The 21,533-nt window shown below is 38.1% G+C and overlaps 1 protein-coding gene across 2 annotated transcripts; it reads left to right on the forward strand.

Annotated features, from left to right (window-relative positions):
• Positions 1-1,035: 1,035 nt before the first annotated feature.
• On the forward strand, positions 1,036-21,413 carry LOC6582886 (delta-1-pyrroline-5-carboxylate synthase). Of its 2 annotated transcripts, XM_002008533.4 has the most exons (13): positions 1,036-1,164; positions 1,230-1,347; positions 11,622-11,786; positions 11,862-12,002; positions 12,076-12,183; positions 12,269-12,436; positions 12,535-12,723; positions 14,716-14,911; positions 15,881-16,122; positions 17,569-17,826; positions 17,899-18,124; positions 18,982-19,260; positions 21,052-21,413. In XM_002008533.4, exons 2-13 carry the CDS (start codon positions 1,261-1,263, stop codon positions 21,312-21,314), a joined length of 2,322 nt encoding a protein of 773 aa, XP_002008569.1. In that variant the 5' UTR covers positions 1,036-1,164; positions 1,230-1,260; the 3' UTR covers positions 21,315-21,413. The 2 variants fall into 2 exon arrangements, with proteins under 2 accessions (XP_002008569.1, XP_032586873.1); XM_032730982.2 differs by having other exon boundaries at positions 1,036-1,347.
• Positions 21,414-21,533: the final 120 nt, after the last annotated feature.

Genomic DNA, 21,533 nt, shown 5'->3' on the forward strand with positions numbered 1-21,533 from the left:
GAATAATACATATTTATTTTCATGGTCTCCCATTCCGCCTTTCATTTATGTTGTCCAATATCAGAATAAAAGTTTTCGATTTACTAATTGAATTTGATTTTATTAATAATATATATTAATACACACATACATATTTGGTATATCAGCTAATAAGGTCACTTTGGGTGGAGTGCGCACATTAATTTGTTAATATTCATTTAATCAAAATTTATGAAGTGATTTAACATTAAATTCAGATTATAGAGATAAGCATGCCTCGAATATGCAAACAAATTTGCTGTAAAAGCATTTATGTACTTATGAACATATAGTTTTAAGCCTTTCTAAGTCTCTAATAAAATCAAATACTTTCAGCCAGTTATCTACATATTCTATCCGAACTAATCTCCTTAAATAAACATTAAGTATCTTATAATATGTTTATCTGCCACACACAACATTCGAGCAGCCAAGTTGGCAACTATTTGGCAGTGGCCCTGCTGCTGCTCGTATTTCTCGCCTAATTGAAACATAATTTGCTGGCTTCAATTATTCAATATTATGCAGCACACACGCATGCAATAAGGCAGCAACAACAACTGCTCTAGGCAAACACTGAATGCTCTGATAAGTGGCCAGTTCTCCTCCCATGTAGCATATGATAAGCTGACGACGAGCTGCTCCGTGTGTTCAAAGTGTAAATGTTTGCCATAATCTAAAACTGAGCAGAGTGCGATTGTGTGTGTGTGACTGTGTGTGTGTGAGTGTATTGATGTGTTGTTGTGCCTGTGATTGATAACATTTCTAATTGAATCACAACAAGAGCTACAAGAGGCTTAACACACAAAGAGAGAGGGAGAGCGAGAGAGAGAGAGAGAGAGTGAGAGATGGGAGGGCACGGTGGAGAGCGGGCCCAGGGGCTGGCCCCAACCAATTTTAATCGCAATCGCAATGAACACTTACAATTACATATGTTTGCGCTTCATTATCAGCAAAGCCGTCAGAGCCGTAGCCGGAGCAGTCCGTCACAAGGCCGGGGCGTGCACGGTGCCAAAACAATTCAGAATCAGTAGAAATCGTTGGGTTTTGCGGTACGGTTGGCTACGCTGAGCTCCACGTTAGCAGCGCGTTCTTCCTTCACTTCGTTTCCATTCTGTGATATTTCGATCCTGTCCAGGATCACATGTAACCAAATAGTTAACGCGTGTTCGTCGAAGTCCATTATCATTAACAAATTAATTAATTTTTAGTAACACCTACATACATATATAAACTGACAAAATGCTGCGTAATAGCTGCAAGGCACTGCGCAACAGCTTTTCAAGCAACACCTGGAGAGCGGCCAGCACCCACGGACCCAGGCAGCCAGTGAGTGCATGAAATTTAAGTGGACAGAAAAGCAAATTATTTGCTATAATAAATAAAAAAATAAATAATATAATAAAAAATAAATAAAATAAAAAAATAATAAAATAAATAATATAACAATAAATTAAAAATAAAAAAATAAAAAATAAATAATCATTAGCTGTAAAGTGTTTGGTCTACATATAAGATATTGCATAAATGTATACTAAGTTCACAAACAGCAGTTATTAGTAGATCATATATTATATATACATATATATATGTATAAAGTTATATTATGAACTGCTGTTTGCATGCATTCAGGCTGTTTATGTTTTGATTTTCCCATAATCTGATTGCCTCATGGCCTGATTTTCATTCGAGTTTCTGTTCTAATGACCGGATGAGCTACTTATGAACTCACTGAGCCTATTAGACTATGAACTGAGAATGGCGCAGCTCTATAAGCTCAACGAGAAAGCTCTTTTGTCTTATGCTATGGTCTAACAAATTTGTTTGCTTGCCTCATAATACTGGACTTGAGCAGTCAAGAGCCTATACAGGGTGACCTGATAAGAGGAGATTAAATAGAATTTTCAATAAACAAATGTGAAAATAAATACATATAAATATAAATATATATATATATACAGACAGGCATACATATTTAGATTTTTATAGATTTATAAAGTTATTTCAAGGAATTTATCTTCATATTTCTGTTGAGTATGCAGGGTGAGCTGATAAGACCGATTAGAGTAAAAAGATTTTCTAAATACAGATATAAACAGGTATATAGATATATGTACATATACCTATTTTTTAGCCTTCTTTATGAAATTGCAATTTTTAATATCCAAAAGTCTCGCTGTTATCGATAGCTCTAGCAACTGCTGACATAGAGCTGTCGAAAATCACTTCACTCTTATTTAGTCAGCGACTAATCGACTCATCAGCCAACAATAGCCTTTGCTCAGCCTCTGGGCAGTTGTCTTTCGTTCGCTCTTATCAAGTGCAGCTCAGCAATAAATTGGACTTTGATTTCCACTGGCAAACCTAATGCAAAGGCCCATCAAAACTGTACAGAAATAGATCAGAATAACGACGCAACGTAGGTCAGTTGCCTACTGCCCCAGACAAGAGCAATATCTACAAGAAAGAATGAAAGAAAAAATAAACACTTTAAACAGTTAGCGGCTGTCATATTTTAATTATGATTAAAATGAATTGCTGATAAGCTCCATAAAAAGTAAAAAAAACGATTTAAATAGGAGGGAAAATTACTGGGATCATTGAAGCTGATGACAGAGCCTGGCTGAATGATCAATGGAGCCTTGAGTGGCTTCTCTGCCCCTTTGGAGCATCGAGTTGATTGAGGAATATGCCGCACACGCTTTCAGATTAGGCGTAAAATTTTCCTTGGCACTAAAATTTAATCAGCACTCAATCAGCGCCATAAAAGCGTCAGCAACAATAACAATCGGAGTGAAAATGTAGTTGAGAGAATTTCAGCTTGATGTTTTTTCGCTCTTCTTTATGACTAATCGAAGTGGCAACAGCTTGGCATTGGCAATAAGGATGCCTTGGGGTTGCGTTGGGTTGGGCTAATTGAAAGGACAGCTAAAATCGATTTATGTTTTTGGGTTAGTGGCGAATGCTGTAAATCATTTGCAGTTTTGGGTACGGATTGAAGGACATGCAAAACATACAAATGCCAAAAACGGTTGAGGGGGTCCAAGCACAACAACAACAACGGGAACAGGAACATATTGTGAGCATGACAAACTGATAAAATGTCACAAAAAGCATTGACACAGCACGACAGCTGCTGGTACAGTGCGGCGTATACGTGTTAAAATAAATTGTAAAGTGTAAATATTGTATTTCAAGACTGACGCACGTACTCTCCGGAAAGGAATGAGAGAGACGATGGGAGTGGGAGAGAGTGGGAAAGTGTGAGAGAGAGCTGGCAGGCGGTTTTTGTTTGGCCTGTGGAAATTCAATGCCATTTGCCGTTCGTCTTTTGCAATAAACTTAAAACCCTTTTAAATATGCATCCACCAGCCCTGGCCCACGGGCAAGGGTCGACAGCTGCATTTGCATATGTCTAAAGTCCGCAGTCCCCCGTCCCCAGTCCGCAGTCCACTGTCCCCTGTCCATAGAGTCCAGCGTTGCCTTTGACACTCAAAACGATTTGGCTAGGTCAGGGTCGCCGCTTCGTCACCTCCCTTGATGCCTAGCCTCGACTGAAGCACGCCGGCGTCATCGTCGCCCCACTTTGACACGTGTTGGCAGTTATGGGGCAGCTAGTTGGCTATGTGTCTGCATGTGTGTGTGTGTGTGTGTGTGTGCGTGTGCGGTACATCATAAAAAAGCGACACAGTGGGGTGAATGAAAACATGGCGTAGCGTAACAAGCGTAAAACATCGCAAAAAAAACAAGAAAAAAAAAAATGAAATGAGAATAAAAATAAATATAACAAGCGTCCAAGCAGCGTAGAAAATTGTGTAGAGCACGAGAATCAAACAGCTGTTGTTATTTTCTTTTTTTTGTTTTCCGTTGTGTATTGAAGCCGCTGGGAAACGTTCTCTAATAGAACTTTAACATTCCATAATAGTTGCCGCATGAGCTCGCTAAACGATGACCCTTCAAGCAAATATGGGACATCTGAATGGATTTTTTATAGGTTTCTCCATGACATTGCATGGAGCTGTGCTAAAAATATAAAATGGATTAAAATTGGCTTCTATATTATTTTACGAAAAACATGTTGTAGATATAGTCTTTAGAGTTGCAGATAAATAAATAAATTTTAGAGCAAGGCTCTTGAGTTTTCAAAGAGTTTTGAGAAACATTTTTGTATACATGCTTTAATATTTATTAAATGAATTATTAACAAATTAATGTGATTACATTTTATGCAAGTTAATTTAAACAGGCATTAATGAATTATATTTGAAATATATATTTAATATTTATATATATATATTTTTAAATATTTATAAGTTTCTTATATTTTATAAATATTTATTAAAGCAATGGAATTAATTACAGATAAGGTTTAAGGTGATATTAAATATTTTATTATATTTCATAGACGTATTTTATGTCGGTTCATTAAGTTCTGAATATAATGATTGTCTCCTAGCTCTAGCAAATTTATTTTTTAAACCTAAACTGCTTATTTGCTTGAGAATCAAGTTATTCGAGGCTCTTTTCTTTCCATCTCTGGGCTTTAGTCGCCCATTTTTGGCATTCTGAGATCAATAATATTTTTTTTTAAATAGTTCATAAAAGTTCCGTAACTTTTTTATATTTTAAATCCTGATTCTCTCCACGATTCCACAGTAGATTTGTACATTTTATTGCTCGTTAAACTATGCGACACACACTTTTCGCCATTCGCATGCATTGGCCATAACCGTGCTGCTCCTCCTCCCATTTTTATAGCCCGTTTTATGGGCTTCGTCTACGCAGGGTCATAAATTATGCGAGCAAAGCCAACTTTTTGGGCAGTCAACAATTTAATTGCTTGATAATTAGATTCGTGAGAGCGGCAAGCGGCAAGACTCTCTTCGTCTGGCCTAGCTGGAGCAACTGTTATCAAATGCGAAAGCAAAACATGCCATGCTCAACACTTTGATAACAAACAATTAACAAATTGCTGACCAAACAATGGCTCAAGGTTAGCTCTGTTTCGATATGGCAGCGTGCTTTATTTAACAATTGTTTTCATTTTGGCTCTTATCAAATTGAAAGAGCCGAAACTCTAGTGCGTGAAAGATTGTTAGTATAAAAACAATTGAGTTTCTATGAATATGAGACAAATCGATTCTAGCCAGTCAATTGATTGCCTGAGCTTTTATTGCTGCCATTTATCGCTTCAGAGACTAAATATAATGATAAGAAAATAAAATGAGCAGATGATTAGAAGCAGACCAAGTGGCAACAGCCAAGTAAATGCAGAAGTAACAAGCAGAAGAAGAAACATAAATAGGCAAACAAAAATGACACCTTTTGATCGCCTCAACATTTTTTATGAACTGTATTTACAGCGTAGCCCGCTGAGAGCTTTATAAAGCAGACAGTTCGATGTAAGAAAATAAAAATATTTACGCCCCAATTTAATTTACAGTTAAATTGTACAATAATTGGCATTGAATACGCCTTCGCCTTCGCCTTCGCCTTCGCCTTCGCCTTTGGCTCTGGCTTTTGCCTTTGAAAGTGCCGTAGCTGTTGCCATTGCCTTTGCCATTTCTATTGCCTTTGATTTCGTTATAAAATATGTGAACATAAATAATTTGCGGCGCGTTTCGCTTTTTTATTGCGCCTGAGCCAATAGCCAAAGCCAATCAATACGGACAGCCCAACAAAATATTGTTGAATCACTGAAGTGTGCCCAGGCCAATGGGGCGGATGATTGATGTGTTGAAAACCTGCAAATCTAGAGCAAATGGCCGTCCCCTCCTAGCCTTAAGTAAATAGAAAGCACTTAGGACTAGATGAGTCAAGATGTTGTTTACGTTTTTCAATTGCCTCAAGATGTGGAGAAAAGTAACAAATGAATTGGCTGAAAAATGCTAAGAGTATTATAAAATTTTAAACCTGGTTATAGAATGAATTTCTATGGAAATATGAATGCATTAAGTAATGACGATGCATTTTAGTTAAAGTACTTATATAGTAATTATTATATAGTAATTATTGACTATTGACTATTTCCCAAGACGTGGAGTGGGAGCATAGGACAACTAATATAATAATAATGATCATATTGTTTATGTTTGTGGAGTACAAATATAAAGATATTGCTGAAATCAATTTAGATATATTCTCTTGTCTGTCTATCTGTTGGTCTATCTCTTATATTATATAGATAAATCATATTATGATTAAATTTATTATTATTCAGGCAGCCTGAAGACATCAGCTCAAGAGCTGAGCTGCATTTTGGTATGCTGCTTCCACTATATCGAGTCAAGCCTGTTGTTCCGCTTAATCAGCTGTTGGTTTAAAAAATTGATTTTATTTTATTTACTAAAATTGATAAGAATTAAAAAAAAAATAATAATAATACATTTATTAATTATATAATTTATATTTTTATTCTAAGTTATATTATTTATATAAATTGATTTATATTATTAATATAAATTATATTTATTATATAAAGTTTATTTCTGCTAACAAATAATATAAATTCAAAATATTTCTATTTTAATCAGTATTAAATATATAAAATATTTGAGTAATGTTGAAGGTTTTTCTTAAATGAAACACGGTATATGTAGGCGCAACACAAAAAGTTTATTTAACACAATATTCAGTAACAAGTACACTTCTTCACGTACCGCGACGATTTGAACTTAGCTAACCGAGCCGACACACTGACATTGATCTTACACAATGAACTTACTGAATGAACTTTGGCTCGACTTACAGCGCGCTTATATACCTACTTCTACTGCATATCGAATGTTCTGGATGTCTCCTTATGCTTCTATGTTTGCGTCTATTTCATAATCCAGAACATTCGGTTTCTTATTCTAGAGACAAATGTGCGATCAGCCGACGACTGTGTTTACCGTTAGCTCAAATGCTCACTTGATGATGAGTTTTTCGAGATCAATCCTCAACACCCTCCCTAAAACTCAACATCTCTATAACAAATTTGTCCCTTATTCTTCATTCCCAATTTCTCTCTTAGATACAAAAATCTGGGCTTTGGCAAAGCTTTAGTAAAAATGTCAGCGATCTGCTCTTCACTCTTTACATACCTTACATCTATCTCATCTTTCTCAAATAAATCGCGTACAAAATGATATTTAACATCTATATGTTTGCTTCGTTGATGAAATTCAGGATTTTTGATTAGCTTAATCGCACTTATATTATCTATAAACAAGATGTAGTTACTTAAATTAATGTTACAATCAAAAAACAATTTCTTTAGCCATATCATTTCCTTACTTGCTAGAGCTGCACTTACATATTCGGCTTCTGTTGTTGATAAAGCTACACATTGTTGTTTTTTACTTTGCCACGTTATTGCAGCATTCGCATATTTACACAAAATTCCAGATGTAGATTTCCGAGTTTTCTTATCACCTGCATAATCAGCATCACTATATGTCTCAAAAATATTATTAATTTTACTGTATAAAATTCCCAAATCCATCGTTCCTTTCAAATAACGAAATATTCTCTTAACTAACGTCCAGTGATGCTGCTTCGGGTTTTCTAGCTCTCGGGAAACTACATTAACAGAAAAACTTATATCTGGCCTTGAAACAACTTGTAAAAACATTAAATTTCCTATTGCTTCGCTGTAAGGTGCATTACAATTATTTTGTTCAGATACATTTTCATCAGACTTTAACGCTTCATTATAATTTAAAGGCAAGCTTTGTGTAATAAATGTAACAGGGCAACCATAAAAATCTGGCATACGAATCTGTGATCTATCTCGCAATCGCCGACCCATTTCACTATTATTATGTTCAGTTGATTCATCTTCAATTTTATTATTTTCGTATTCACTTTCATTAGTCTCACTTTCAGAATTGTCAACTAAAATTTCAGGTTTTTTAAACTGAGCTGTAAAGTTTTCTGGCTTAAAACATACATCTCTACTTATAATTACATCTCTCATATTTGGAACATATACACGATATCCTTTGCAATTTTCAACGTATCCTACTATAAATCCTTTAATAGACTTTTTATCTAATTTTCTCCCTTTTTTCTTTTCGTACATGTACAAAACATTCAGTCCCGAAAATTTTAAGATTTCCGATATCTGGCTCTTTCTTGAACCACAACTCATATGGAGTTTTATTCCCATGTTTTGTTGGACCTGTGCGGTTAATTACATAAACTGCAGTGTTTACTGCTTCTGCCCATAGAAATAATGGTAACTCAGAATTAGAATGCAACATTGATCGTGCAGCTTCAATAATAGTTCTATTCTCACGTTCCGCAACTCCATTCTGTTCAGGTGTATAAGGAGCATTAACAATATGTTTTATTCCCTTCTTATTAAAGAACAATTTAACTTCTTTATTAATATATTCTCTACCCCCATCGCTGTGAATTTCTTTAATGTTTTCATGAAATTGATTCTGAATTGCCTGAATAAAAATTTGGAGTTTTTCAAATACTTCTGACTTATGACGTATAAAATAAACTTCCCGATAACTTGAATAATCATCTTTAAAGCTAACAAAATACAACTTTTTACCAATAGACTCTACCTCTATCGGACCGCAAACATCAGTATGAATTATCTCTCGTGTCTTTGTTGCACGGTCAATATTTTTGTGAAATGTTAGCCGATGCTGCTTCCCATAAGCACATCCTTCACAAAAGAAATCATTTTCTAGAAAATCAATATTCTTATTTTTCAAATAATCGCGAACATGTCGAACGTTTTGATGACAAAACCTCTCGTGCCATACTTGTAAAGAATCACTTTCTTTCGATTCTATTTTTCTTGTTAAATTACACAATTTTGGCATCAAAACATTCGCATCTAATTTTAATAAGTTTCCGAACCTAGAACCCGTTGCAATTATTTTATTATCACGTCTCAACAAACACTGTGTTCCTTTATTTTTAATAAGACAATCAACACCCCTTTTTGCAGCTGACATAATAGAAAATAAATTGTAAACTATTTCCGGAACATACAAAACATTAAACATTGTCGTCGCCCTTTTATTATTATTGACATAAGTTTCAATATCAATATTACCTTTTCCGTGCGCCGTGATATATTTACCGTTACCTACGCCTATCCTCAGGGGCTCCAAAAATTCTTCATAAGTAGAATACCAATCTCGACGCCTTGACATGTGATCAGAAGCTCCTGAGTCGATCACCCACACGTCATCTTCTCTGCCGTCCCTGCTCGCAATCAATCCTTTCCTCGATGATTCACCCAATTCTCCTTGATTATTTTCCGCTTGACTTCCTGCATTTCTCCTTTGGTGACAGGTGTTGCTCTTGTGGCCTTTCTTCTTGCATATATAACACCTGTAGCAGTCCTTCTTCAGATGTCCCATCACGCCGCAGTTATAGCACTTCATAATTTTCTTCTTATTTTCATGTTCTCTTTTATTTTTTCCGTTGCCGGCGACTAACGCTGTTGACTCTTCAGGTACCACTTCTTGTTCTTTTGACCGCATTTCTTCTGTCATTAAACGAGTCGTCAAATTGTTCAATGTTCTTTTGCTGTCTTCGACCGAATCCCACGCACTATGAAAATAGTTAAACTTTTGAGGCAAAGATGACAGGATTCGCGACATTAACATTGTTTCAGGCACAGCACTTCCAAGATTTTTCATCTTGCTCCACAAAACTTCTAACTTTGAAATATTGTAGTCCACACTCTCACTTTCAATCCATTTGAAATCAAAAAACTGTTTCTGAATAGCCGATAAATTTTCTTCTGATTTCATATCATACACTGAGTTCAATTTTATCCACATTTCTCTTGCTGTTTTGCAGCTCACAATCAATTCCATCGGTCTTCTCTCGATAGAATGAATAATTATTTTCCTTGCAGTCTTATCAGCTTTCAAGAACCTTTTCGAGTCTCTCTCGTATGTTGCAGACTCCTGTGTCGGACACGTCAAACTACCTTCACAAACGGCAAGAACATCGTCGTCTTCTTCCAATAGCGTACGAATCATAAAACACCACAAATGCCAATTGTCTTTGTCGCGTAATCGTTCAATTCTCATATTTAATGGCTCCATTTTCATTGTCTTTATTTAGTTACAAATTTGCCACTAATTCACTTTTGTACTTGCACTCGATTTCACACTACATTACACGTTTAGCACTGTCTGGGCCCATAACCTGTTGAAGGTTTTTCTTAAATGAAACACGGTATATGTAGGCGCAACACAAAAAGTTTATTTAACACAATATTCAGTAACAAGTACACTTCTTCACGTACCGCGACGATTTGAACTTAGCTAACCGAGCCGACACACTGACATTGATCTTACACAATGAACTTACTGAATGAACTTTGGCTCGACTTACAGCGCGCTTATATACCTACTTCTACTGCATATCGAATGTTCTGGATGTCTCCTTATGCTTCTATGTTTGCGTCTATTTCATAATCCAGAACATTCGGTTTCTTATTCTAGAGACAAATGTGCGATCAGCCGACGACTGTGTTTACCGTTAGCTCAAATGCTCACTTGATGATGAGTTTTTCGAGATCAATCCTCAACAAGTAAATTACATTAAAATTTAATAAAAATACATATACTTATTACTAGTATTGATGCTGATTACTTACAGTCTATAGTATATATTAAATCAGAATATAATAGTACATGTTATATAAAATATATATGACTTTTTATATATTATATATACATACATATATGTTAACTAATTATATTTTATTTCATATATAACATATATTAATTTCATACCTGCATGCATTTCCTAGTTCTATGCCCCCAACCAACTCAATATATTTTTTTTTATCAATTTAGCCAAGGCTCAAATATATAAATTAATATATTCGATTGCCGCACCAATTCCGGCTATACGTTTATTCCAATCCATATATGTATAAATATGTATATATATTTCTGTCAGTGTTTTGTTTTTGATCCGAGGTGTCTATGTGATTGTTGACGGAAGCATCTGCTCGGCTGAAATTTCCGTTTGCCAGACAGCAGTCGGTCTCCGGCTCTGGCTTTTATTACCCGGAAGGCAGCACATCAAATTCCATATATGTTGCAATCTATCATATTTTATTGGAATAGAATTTAACGTGTTCAAGCATTTCATGGCATCACATCTGAACAAAATTCGATTGGGCGTAATTTAGTTAATGCAATTTTCAGTCGAGAGACTCGAATTGATTATCGCATTCGGTGCCCAATTATTAGCTGTTTTAGTTGTTGCCAACTGTTTATTATGCACACAGCCATATTTACAGCTCTGGCTTAACGGCAATTTAGTAATTATGATTAGGGCCACACGCACGCACAGAACTCTGATTAAGTTCGATGATTAGTGATTAGAGTGTGGCATAATTAATTGGATTGCCATTTGGACTACGCTCAGTTGATTTTATTTTCAAGCTCTTTGCTCTCCCAATTTACGACCTCATTATGTGTTTGCCGATTGTAACTGATAAGGCACTCACCCACACACACAGAGAGAGACAGTCTGTGTTTCATTGCTCTTCCTCTCTCTCTCACTCTCACTGTCTCTGTTTATGACTTGTGCTAATATTTGTTTAATGTCTTGATTCGCTGTAGCTGCCGTCCATAGAGAAGCGCCTGGAGAAAGCCCATCCACAGTTCACGGAACGAAGCCAGCTCAAATATGCCCGTCGCCTGGTCGTTAAACTGGGCAGTGCTGTCATCACGCGCGAGGATAATCATGGCCTGGCTCTGGGTCGTCTGGCTTCCATTGTGGAGCAGGTGATTAAATTGAAATCGCAAATGAATTTTAAATATCATATTTAATTCACTTACTCACTATTTGCCCATATGTAGGTCGCCGAGTGCCATTTGGAGGGTCGAGAGGTCATCATGGTGACCAGCGGAGCTGTGGCCTTTGGCAAGCAGAAACTGGCCCAGGAGCTGCTCATGTCGCTGTCGATGCGTGAGACGTTGAATCCAAAGGACACCAAAGAGGTGATACACACATATATACACACAAGATAACTGCTATTTAGAGTTTAGCACTAAGGTTGTGGCTATTCAATAGTTCGATGGCGCCACACTGGAGCCACGTGCAGCTGCTGCGGTGGGTCAGTCGGGTCTTATGTCACTCTACGATGCGATGTTTGCCCAGTACGGCGTCAAGATTGCACAGGTCGGTTAAGCGCACTGTAGAGCGTTCATCACTACTGCTACTAACTGTGTGTGTGTGCGTGTGTGTGTCTGCTATATTGATTTAGGTGCTAGTTACCAAGCCGGACTTCTACAACGAGGAAACACGCAACAATCTCTTCTCCACGCTCTCCGAATTAATTAGCCTAAATATCGTGCCAATCATCAACACGAACGATGCCGTCTCTCCGCCGATGTTTATACGTGACGACGAGCCGGCTGGCGGTGCCAGAAAGGTGGGTACTCGAACACACCACAAAGTCACGTGGCTAAACAGCACTCTCTCTCACTCCTCTCTCTCTCTCTCTCTCTCTATCTCTGTTGTCTTCTACAGGGCATACCCATTAAGGACAACGACAGCTTGTCGGCCATGCTAGCCGCTGAGGTGCAGGCTGATCTGCTAATCCTCATGTCTGACGTCGATGGCATTTATAATAAGCCACCCTGGGAGGATGGCGCCAAGCTGATGCACACCTACACCAGCGACGACATCAACAGCATTGAGTTTGGCAAGAAGTCCAAGGTAAGTGCGGAGGCTGCAGGTTTATTTTAAGACTAACTTCGCCTGATGCTTCAGACTTATTTGACTAGCTTAGATTCTATAAAATATTGATTTAACTTTTTTGTTCGCCATTTAAAATGTAAAAGAAATTCTATACAAATTGACAAATTTTGCCTTCTATAAAATATTTATAGATTTTTTATGTCTGATATTTCATTTTTTTAAGATATTAAACATTCAACTAGCTTGGCTTTTAAATTATTTTATTGATTTTTTCAGTTAGACATTTAATTTGTAACAGACATTCTTAAAAAATTGCCCACTTATTAAATTAATTTGATGTTTAATCAACAATTATTATTTCCTTTTTGTCATATATTCATAATTCCCAATATCTTGGCAGCAAATTAAAAAAAAAATTTCTTAAAATTCAGTCTAAGGACCAAGAATGAAAGTCATTCAATTAACACAGACTTTCTGACTAATTCTACCTGGAAAATGATATAAAATATTTATAATTTTTCAAGCTTATCAAATTACTAGTAAATTACATTGAAGAGAAATTTAATTTGCAGAAGGCGTTCGAATTCTTAGCCATTTAAACGGCTGAAAATTAAAACGAACTGCAATGAAAAGAATTTTTTCATGATAAATTCTAAAAAATTCATGAAACAAAGTAAATTTGCTTGATAAAACACAAAATTAAGCTGAAGAATATTTAATTTCATGTAATCCAAAAACTTTAACTTTTTAAGTTTGGGTTGCAAACTTCGAATTTTTAGATTGAATTAAAAGTCATTCATAAATTATAAAAAATATTTGGTGAAAGCCTTAGATATTATTTGTTTTATATTTTTGACTGCTTTTAGGCAAACGCCTGGCCATTTATAGATAAATAAAGGTTAAGAAAAATTGTAGACAAATTTTTAAATAAGCTTAAAATATCTTAAGTTGTCGGCACTATGCATTTAAAAAAATATTTTTTATGCTGCTTAAGTATTGTAAATTTCAAAAAAAAATAAATATTTTTCCCATCAATTCGGGTTAAGAACTGTTAACACACGTGTGCATTTTCACATATTTTCCCATTAATTCTTTTTTATGATATTCTAGGAAAAATAAATTCTTGAGAAATTTTAAGAGTACTTAACCTCATTTATTTTAAACGTGCTTCAAGTTGGAAAGATTTATTTTATTTTATCCTTGCAAATTTGTTTATATGCTGTTTAATTTAATTAGAATTGATATTCACAGGAAAGGCTTAGTAACAAATTAAAATGTTATTTCCAAGAAGCTTGAGTTGAGAGGTCTAAAAATTTGTAGGCCTTTCGGAGAAAAATTAAATACATTCTTGATAAATGGTGACCTAGAATATTAAATAAATAAATGTAGACTTATTTTTCAAAAATGCAATTTGAATTAAAATTATTAAAAGAAAAACTTAAGAATTTTTAGTAAATTACTTTCAAGCAGTTTAAGTTGCTTTCTCTATATTTTGTAAGTTGCTTTCTCTCTATTTTTGTCAAAACATAATTGTTAAAGAAGGAAGCCTAACAATATTTGGTAAATAGTCTAGCTCTATTTTCAAAACAGTTTGAAGTGTGCGCGAATAGTACGTCGACAGTCACTAATATATGTATGTGTATTTCTGTTGGTGTGGACCATTCCATTTGTTATTTATGGGCACTGTTAAGTGACAGTTGCTATTGCTCAGCGAGTTGTCTGTTTTGCAAGGTGCTTGCATTAGCGAGAATCTCGTTAAATATTTAAAAGGCAAAACGCGTTGACATCGTGCAGAAACTTTTGCTCTTCCTGCGCAATAATTTCTTGGCTACTTGACAAGGCGCTAGGAGAGGTGGGGTAGCCAAGGTGTCGAGAGTAGGTGGAAGTGGAAAGCCATTACAGCTGCAGTTGTCCCGCATTGCAAGTTAATGGCGTTTATTATGGGAGTTTGTTTATTGCATGCTTCACACTTTGGCTAACTATTTATAATACTTTCACGAATACTTGCAGGTGGGCACCGGCGGCATGGACTCGAAGGTGAAGGCAGCTACTTGGGCTCTAGACCGCGGCGTCAGCGTTGTTATATGCAACGGCATGCAGGAGAAGGCCATCAAGACAATTGTGGGCGGCAGAAAAGTTGGCACATTCTTCACCGAAGCCACCGAGAGCGCCAACACCATACCCGTCGAGGTGATGGCCGAGAACGGTAAGTGTTGCAGCCAACAAAAGAGATTCACTTCACAGGAATCGCAGAGAACAATGCAATGCGGGAATGTTTGCCAAGAGTTTGCAATAAGTGAATAAAGCAGGATAGTTGCTCTCGCTTTGGCTATATTGTCTGCCATTGTTAAAGACAAATTAGAATACACACAAATAGCTAATGCTAAGTAGTTGTATAAAGATTTGGGCAAGGCTCTCGAGTGTGGGTTTCTTGGAAGTGCAACACAGTCGGTTTGTGGACACTTGACGAGCATTTGCTTGGCCAACTCTCAACTATGTAGTTGGGTTAGCTAAGTGTTAAGTGGCCTAGAGAGTGGGGCGGGTAGGGGTGGCGGGAGTAGCCGCCGTGGGCAACACTTGCCAAGTGCCTGACTGACACAGTGGCCATTTAGTGAGGGCGGCGAAACGAGGTCACAATGGCTGCCAGTTGAGGTTTACCTTCGTCGTTCTGCTGCGCTCTGCTTAGTTGCTCCAAGTGGCAGTCGTTGGCCCCAACGGCGCCAAGATGCTCGTTATCCAAGTCCGGCATTCTGACATCTGGCATGTTGTGCTGCAATTTTTAGTTAGCGAGTTTAATTTAATTGTAGTTATTTGGGACAGGCGTGGGCAAAGAGCTTGAGAAGTGCTTCTTAATTAGCCAGTTGCAACTTGTTGAATCGTATTTTGGGACAGCTGTAAATGGTTATTGTGCCAGCACTAGCTAATTGTATCACTCTTGATCTGTTTACTGCAAAATAAGGAGAGATAGAGATGGAGATAGAGATGGAGATAGAGATGGAGATAGAGATGGCGCAAACTAAAGTGAAAACCTTTTAAAAGCTTTACAAACTGCTCGCAGCGGAATACTAGTTGATGAAAAGCAGCTTTCGCTATATTTATTCAAGTGGCCAGCAATTAGTTGGCAGCTTATCAGCTCAAACTCTAATTCGAACTCCAACTGCAACTTTTTTGACAGCTCGAACTGGCAGTCGTCAGATGCAGGCGCTGTCCCCGGCCGAGCGCGCGTTGGCCGTCAACAATTTGGCTGATCTGCTGGTGAGCCGCGAGAAGTTCATATTGGAGGCGAATGCCAAGGACCTGGAGGAGGCCCAGAAGAGCGGCCTGGCGAAGCCGCTGCTGTCGCGCCTATCACTCAACTCGGCCAAGTTGAAGAACCTGTCGATTGGCCTCAGGCAAATCGCCGATGACAGTCACAAGGTGAGTGAGGAACAGCAAGAAATCTGGGCAAAAAGTTTACACAAATTGCATTAGTTTTGGCTGTTGTTGCAAACTGTTGAAAAGTGTTGAAAAGCGTTCAAAATGCTGTTGACTGCCACAAAAAATTGAGTTAGCCCGGGCCACTCTCTCGGGCCGGCTAAGTGGTCATTCTGTGACCCACAACAATGGCCCCAGCTGTGCGTCTGTGCAGCGACAGTTTTCATGCTTTAACAATATTATGAAATCTCTAAGCAATTTTACACTTCAACAAAAATTGACACCCAAATGGAGCTGAAGGCGGTCGGGCGGGCGGATGGTCGGGTGGCTGAGGACCTAAGCAAGTGGAAGATAAAAGACAGCTTAGCTGCTGCATCTAGTGTGTGTGTGTGTGTGTGTGTATGTGTGCGAGTTAATGTCACAGCCAAGACAAACACACACACACACACACACACACTCATGTGTGGCGGCCACAGTTGATGGGGCATTGAGAGAGTGAGCGCTGCTGCTATCCTTTCGCAGCCAGGCATTTTATTGGATGTGATTGTGCGGAAGCGCCGAACTTTTTCCCGCTTGCCGGCAAGAAAACTTTTTTCCGGCCACATACACTCACTTACATGTGTGGCAAAACCAAAAATCATAAAATAGGGCGAGAGAAAAACCGCATAACTGGCTGAGAATGGCAGGGGGAAAAGGTATTCGCAGGCGACAAACAAATGCCGCGCACTTTGCTTTTTTGTCTTCGCACTGCCTGAGGCAATCAGCAAAATGATGTGAATAAAGATCTGATGGTTTTTTCCTTTCCTTTTTGTTCTTTGTGATGTTTCGCTTAGCGGAACTTTGAATTGCACTTAAGCAAGTGGCGGAGCTGTTGCAACAAGTCATATCAAGATTTAATGACTCGACGAAAATGTTAATATAAATTTGGGAATCGAATCAGGGCTCCACTGGAAACTCTTGACAGGCAACAAAGTTATTATACGCCTCACGTGATGGGTGCATAATAAGAGCATTTTGAGGAAATTGACTTCGTCTCCAGCTAGCCATGACTTATCCAATTGTCCTCTGCAAATATAATTTAAAGTTTCGCCCTGCCAGGCCAGAGTCAATAATAATGACCATATAATCAAATTTACCCAGCGCACAAGTTGAGTGCGACGAGTGGAGGGCGGGGGCAGGCAGCTGGTGCGGGGCGTGGCCCAGCAATATTTCCAGCAGAGGCACGAGGCACTCCGTGTGGGGCAGAGCATTAAAAATAAATAAAGATTACGATGAGCTGAGTGCTTTGATTTATGTAAAACTGAGCCACAGCAACGCCTCAAAATGGACGCTTGGGATTAGAATCGGCCCTATAAATAGTCGATTATTTTTCTTATTGGGGCGCACCACATGGCGTATGTGTAATGTATTAGCTGCTGAGTTGTCACATGGCGTTTTATTTGCTCGCAGAATGTGGGTCGCGTGCTGCGCCGCACCCGCCTGGCCGACGGACTCGAGCTGAAGCAGGTGACTGTGCCCATTGGCGTGCTGCTCGTTATCTTCGAGTCGCGCCCGGACTCGCTGCCCCAAGTGGCCGCCCTGGCCATGGCGTCCGCCAACGGGCTGCTGCTCAAGGGCGGCAAGGAGGCGGCGCACAGCAACAAGGCGTTGATGGAGCTGGTCAAGGAGGCGCTCGGCAGCGTGGGCGCCGAGCATGCAGTTTCCCTGGTGAGCCACGACAGTCAACTAGCTGTTGAGAGATGCCTTTGGCTTGGTCTGAGTTTTTGTTTATTTCAACAGGTTTCCACACGCGAGGAAATCAGCGATTTGCTGGCTATGGAGAATCACATTGACCTGATCATACCACGCGGCAGCTCGGAGCTGGTGCGCAACATCCAGGAGCAATCACTGCACATCCCAGTGCTGGGCCATGCCGAAGGCGTGTGCCACGTCTACGTGGACAAGGATGCCGACTTGAGCAAGGCCTTGCACATTGCTCGCGATGCCAAGTGCGACTATCCAGCAGGTAAAGCATTGCATTGATTGACTGAAACTTGATCTATATATTTTAGATCTAGACTTGGAGCAGCTTCAAGCTGACTCATGTACGACCGTCTCTATGTTCATTAAGCACCTCTTCTGAGTCGTTCATAATCATCGCTTACCTTTCCTTAAGTCTAAGGTAGATTCATATATTTTCATTCTTGACAGACAGGATATATTTTAGTCGGTCACTCCTCATCTGTATGTATTCTTATGACTCGATTGTGCTAACAGTCATTCCTAAGATCCATAACTCTACCTAAGGCATATCTTTATAATAAAGACAGGATATCTTCTAGTCGGTCAGTCTTTGTTTTATGTTCTATATTTTTATATTATAAGATATAAAGATATATCGAAATACAGTCATGCCCCTAAGTTTTATTAGATGTAAATCATCATGCGTACTTCTAAGGCATAAGCCTAAGGTAGAGGCATATATTTTCAATATTTATAGACCGGATATCTTGTAGTCAGTCAGTCCATGTCTAATGTACTCTATTTATATATGATATATTTTCCATAACATACATGTATACATATACAATCATGCTCATCCTTAGCTCAGTTATATTAGACGTATAAAATTAAAACCTCATCATGCAGACTTCTAAGGCTTAAGCCTAAGGCTTCGCTCTTGACAGACAGGATATCTTCTAGTTGAGCAGTGCTTGTCTAGCGTAATCTTTTTACCTAAAAGTTTTCATAGTTTCCATCAGCCACAAAAGCTTGGCTGACAGGTTAATGCGTTTCTCATTTTATTTTAATTATAAAATCTACCACACCGTCACACTTTGTTTTGGGACAAATTAATTGCATTTTTGTTTCACTTCGCTTTAGCCTGCAATGCAATGGAAACGCTGCTCATACACGAGGATCTAATGAGTGGACAGATTTTCAACGATGTCTGCAACATGCTGAAACGTGAGGGCGTCAAAATCTATGCGGGACCGCGTCTGAATCAGCAACTGACATTCGGCCCGCCCGCTGCGAAGAGTCTGCGCCACGAATACGGTGCCCTGGAGTGCTGCATTGAGATTGTGCCCAGTCTGGAGGAAGCCATTAATCACATACATACATACGGCAGCGGTCACACGGATGTCATTGTTACCGAAAATGGTATGAAAATTGAAAATTAATTTTCAATTGCTCGCAATCGAAGCTGAAAAATGATTTTAGCAGTAAAGCCGGATAGGGCCGGGGGGCAGGGGGCAGGGGGCAACGGGTCCTAAATACCTATAGCTAATGACAATTCAATGTGCGGGCTATAAATTAGTTTTGCCAGTGCTTTGTGTTGCCCACTATGCGATCTATGGTGGGTTTATGCCATGGGCAGCAACAGCTCTGGCTAGATTTATAGATGTGTAGTGAGCAGGCATTCGGGACAATAATGGATAGATATGGCTAGATAAAAGTATTTGCAATGCCAACGTGTAACAGTTGAAATGGATGCAAATGCTTATTTGAATAGGTGCAATGTGATAGATGTGGAAGTAATTGATAAACAGGGCTGAATGGCTTAATAGATATATTGATGAATATATAGATGGATGCTCTATTGGCAATCTATATATTTGCATAAAGTTATTATTTATTTAGAATACCTATATTTGTCTCTTAGGCTATTTATAATTTTATTTGCAGTCCATATATTTGTCTATTAAGTTTTTAGTATTTTGATTTATTTATCAGCAGAATTACGAAAAAAAAAATCCCTAAAAAATGTTGCTAAAGCTTATAATATATTATTCTGATAGATACCTTGAAAGAGTAGGTGCTAGATCATATTTCTTATACATATTATATATAGAAAGATCAAATGATTAATAGATGTCGTATATTGTATAGCTTGGGTAGATTTTGTATGTTATCAAGACAAATCAATACAATACAAATCAAGTTGATGATCTTAAAATGCCAAGCTAATATTTATTTATTATTTATTTTTATAGAAACTTTCAGAAGTGCTGTTCCTAAACCTAAAAAAAAAAAATAAATAAATAGACTTTAATAAGTTCTCAAGATATATAAACTTAAAAGAACAAACAAACAAGTTTATTGAGTACAATTGCCCACGGTGCTATCAGAAGGCGCTAAAAGTAATATAGATAGAAGCAGCGGGTAGATTAGATAGATTGTATAGCTTGGTAACACCAGCCTACCAAACAATTTATATTTTACTTACCAAGAATTAAATGTGGGACTAGAAAAAGGGTTATAAAATATTTTTAGAGTATATATTTTTTTTTAGAGCTCTGTGAGTCTAGCTTAATTGCCTTGCCTAAAAATGGCTTTACTTATGCATATTATAAATTTTACATTCTAATATATTTTATATGTATTCCTTCCTTATTTATTCATTTTTATATTTTTGATTATTTTTTATTCTATCCAACAAGACTTAAATTAAGGAAGATTGAATTTCGCTTGATGCATTCAACTCATTTGCTGCCATCCACTGGGCATTTGCTCTTGGATTCGTATCAACTTTCGACTATTCGAGCTTAACTCAGCCATGTTGTTCGCTGAGCTGTGAGCTAATTGAATTAAATGGAAAAACCCAATGTCAGGGCAAGTGCAGTGCAGTGCAGTCGTCATATGTCGAGTCGTTAGTTGCATGCATTTGGCATATGTGACAGGACCTTGCCAAAGGTTCAGGGATCAGGTTTTAGTTTTAGTTTTAGTTTTGGTTTTGGTTTTTTTTGGTTTGCTCGCTGCCAAAACAAATTTAAATCATTTGGGAAATTAATTTTATTCAGCATTCAGCATGCACGTATGCACACGTGCACATTGCATATTAGAGTTTGTGAGTGTGAATGTGAGTGAGTGTGTGTGTTCTCAATTTTCTCTCAGTTTTCTATTTTGTTTTCAATTTAACATTTCCCATTTTCCATTTTCCATTTCGTGCAGATGCCACGGCACAGCGTTTCCTCAACACCGTGGACAGCGCCTGTGTGTTCCACAATGCGAGCTCGCGTTTCGCGGACGGCTTCCGCTTCGGCCTCGGCGCCGAGGTGGGCATCTCCACGGCCCGGATTCATGCGCGCGGCCCGGTGGGCGTCGAGGGTCTGCTGACCACCAAATGGATACTCAACGGCCAGGATCATGCGGCTGCTGACTTTGTCGAGGGCGGCACACGCACCTGGCTGCACCAGCAGCTGCCCATCGATTAGTTTCCTAAATGACTTAAGATGACTTCTGATATGATCTATGTAAATTCTCTGTAAATATTCGATGAGTAAATATTTCTGTTTCCATTTTCTACTGGCAAACGACTGCAGCGTGTTATGATGTTACATCGTAACGGATGGGTAATTAAGGCTGCTTGGCCCGTTGACAGCTGCCAGTCTCCGGCCACATGGGAGAAATTAATTCAAGTGGAAATTATTTGA

This window comes from Drosophila mojavensis, unplaced genomic scaffold, assembly GCF_018153725.1.
Source record: "Drosophila mojavensis isolate 15081-1352.22 unplaced genomic scaffold, ASM1815372v1 contig_74, whole genome shotgun sequence".
In the NCBI taxonomy this organism is placed as follows: Eukaryota; Metazoa; Arthropoda; class Insecta; order Diptera; family Drosophilidae; genus Drosophila; species Drosophila mojavensis.

Bases quoted from the DNA above. Each gene is read 5' to 3' on its own strand.
- LOC6582886 (XM_032730982.2), top strand. From the start codon at position 1,261: ATGCTGCGTAATAGCTGCAAGGCACTGCGCAACAGCTTTTCAAGCAAC. The intron at 12,437-12,534 runs GTGGGTACTCGA...TGTCTTCTACAG, and splicing joins CGGCTGGCGGTGCCAGAAAG to GGCATACCCATTAAGGACAA. The intron at 19,261-21,051 runs GTATGAAAATTG...CATTTCGTGCAG, and splicing joins TGTCATTGTTACCGAAAATG to ATGCCACGGCACAGCGTTTC.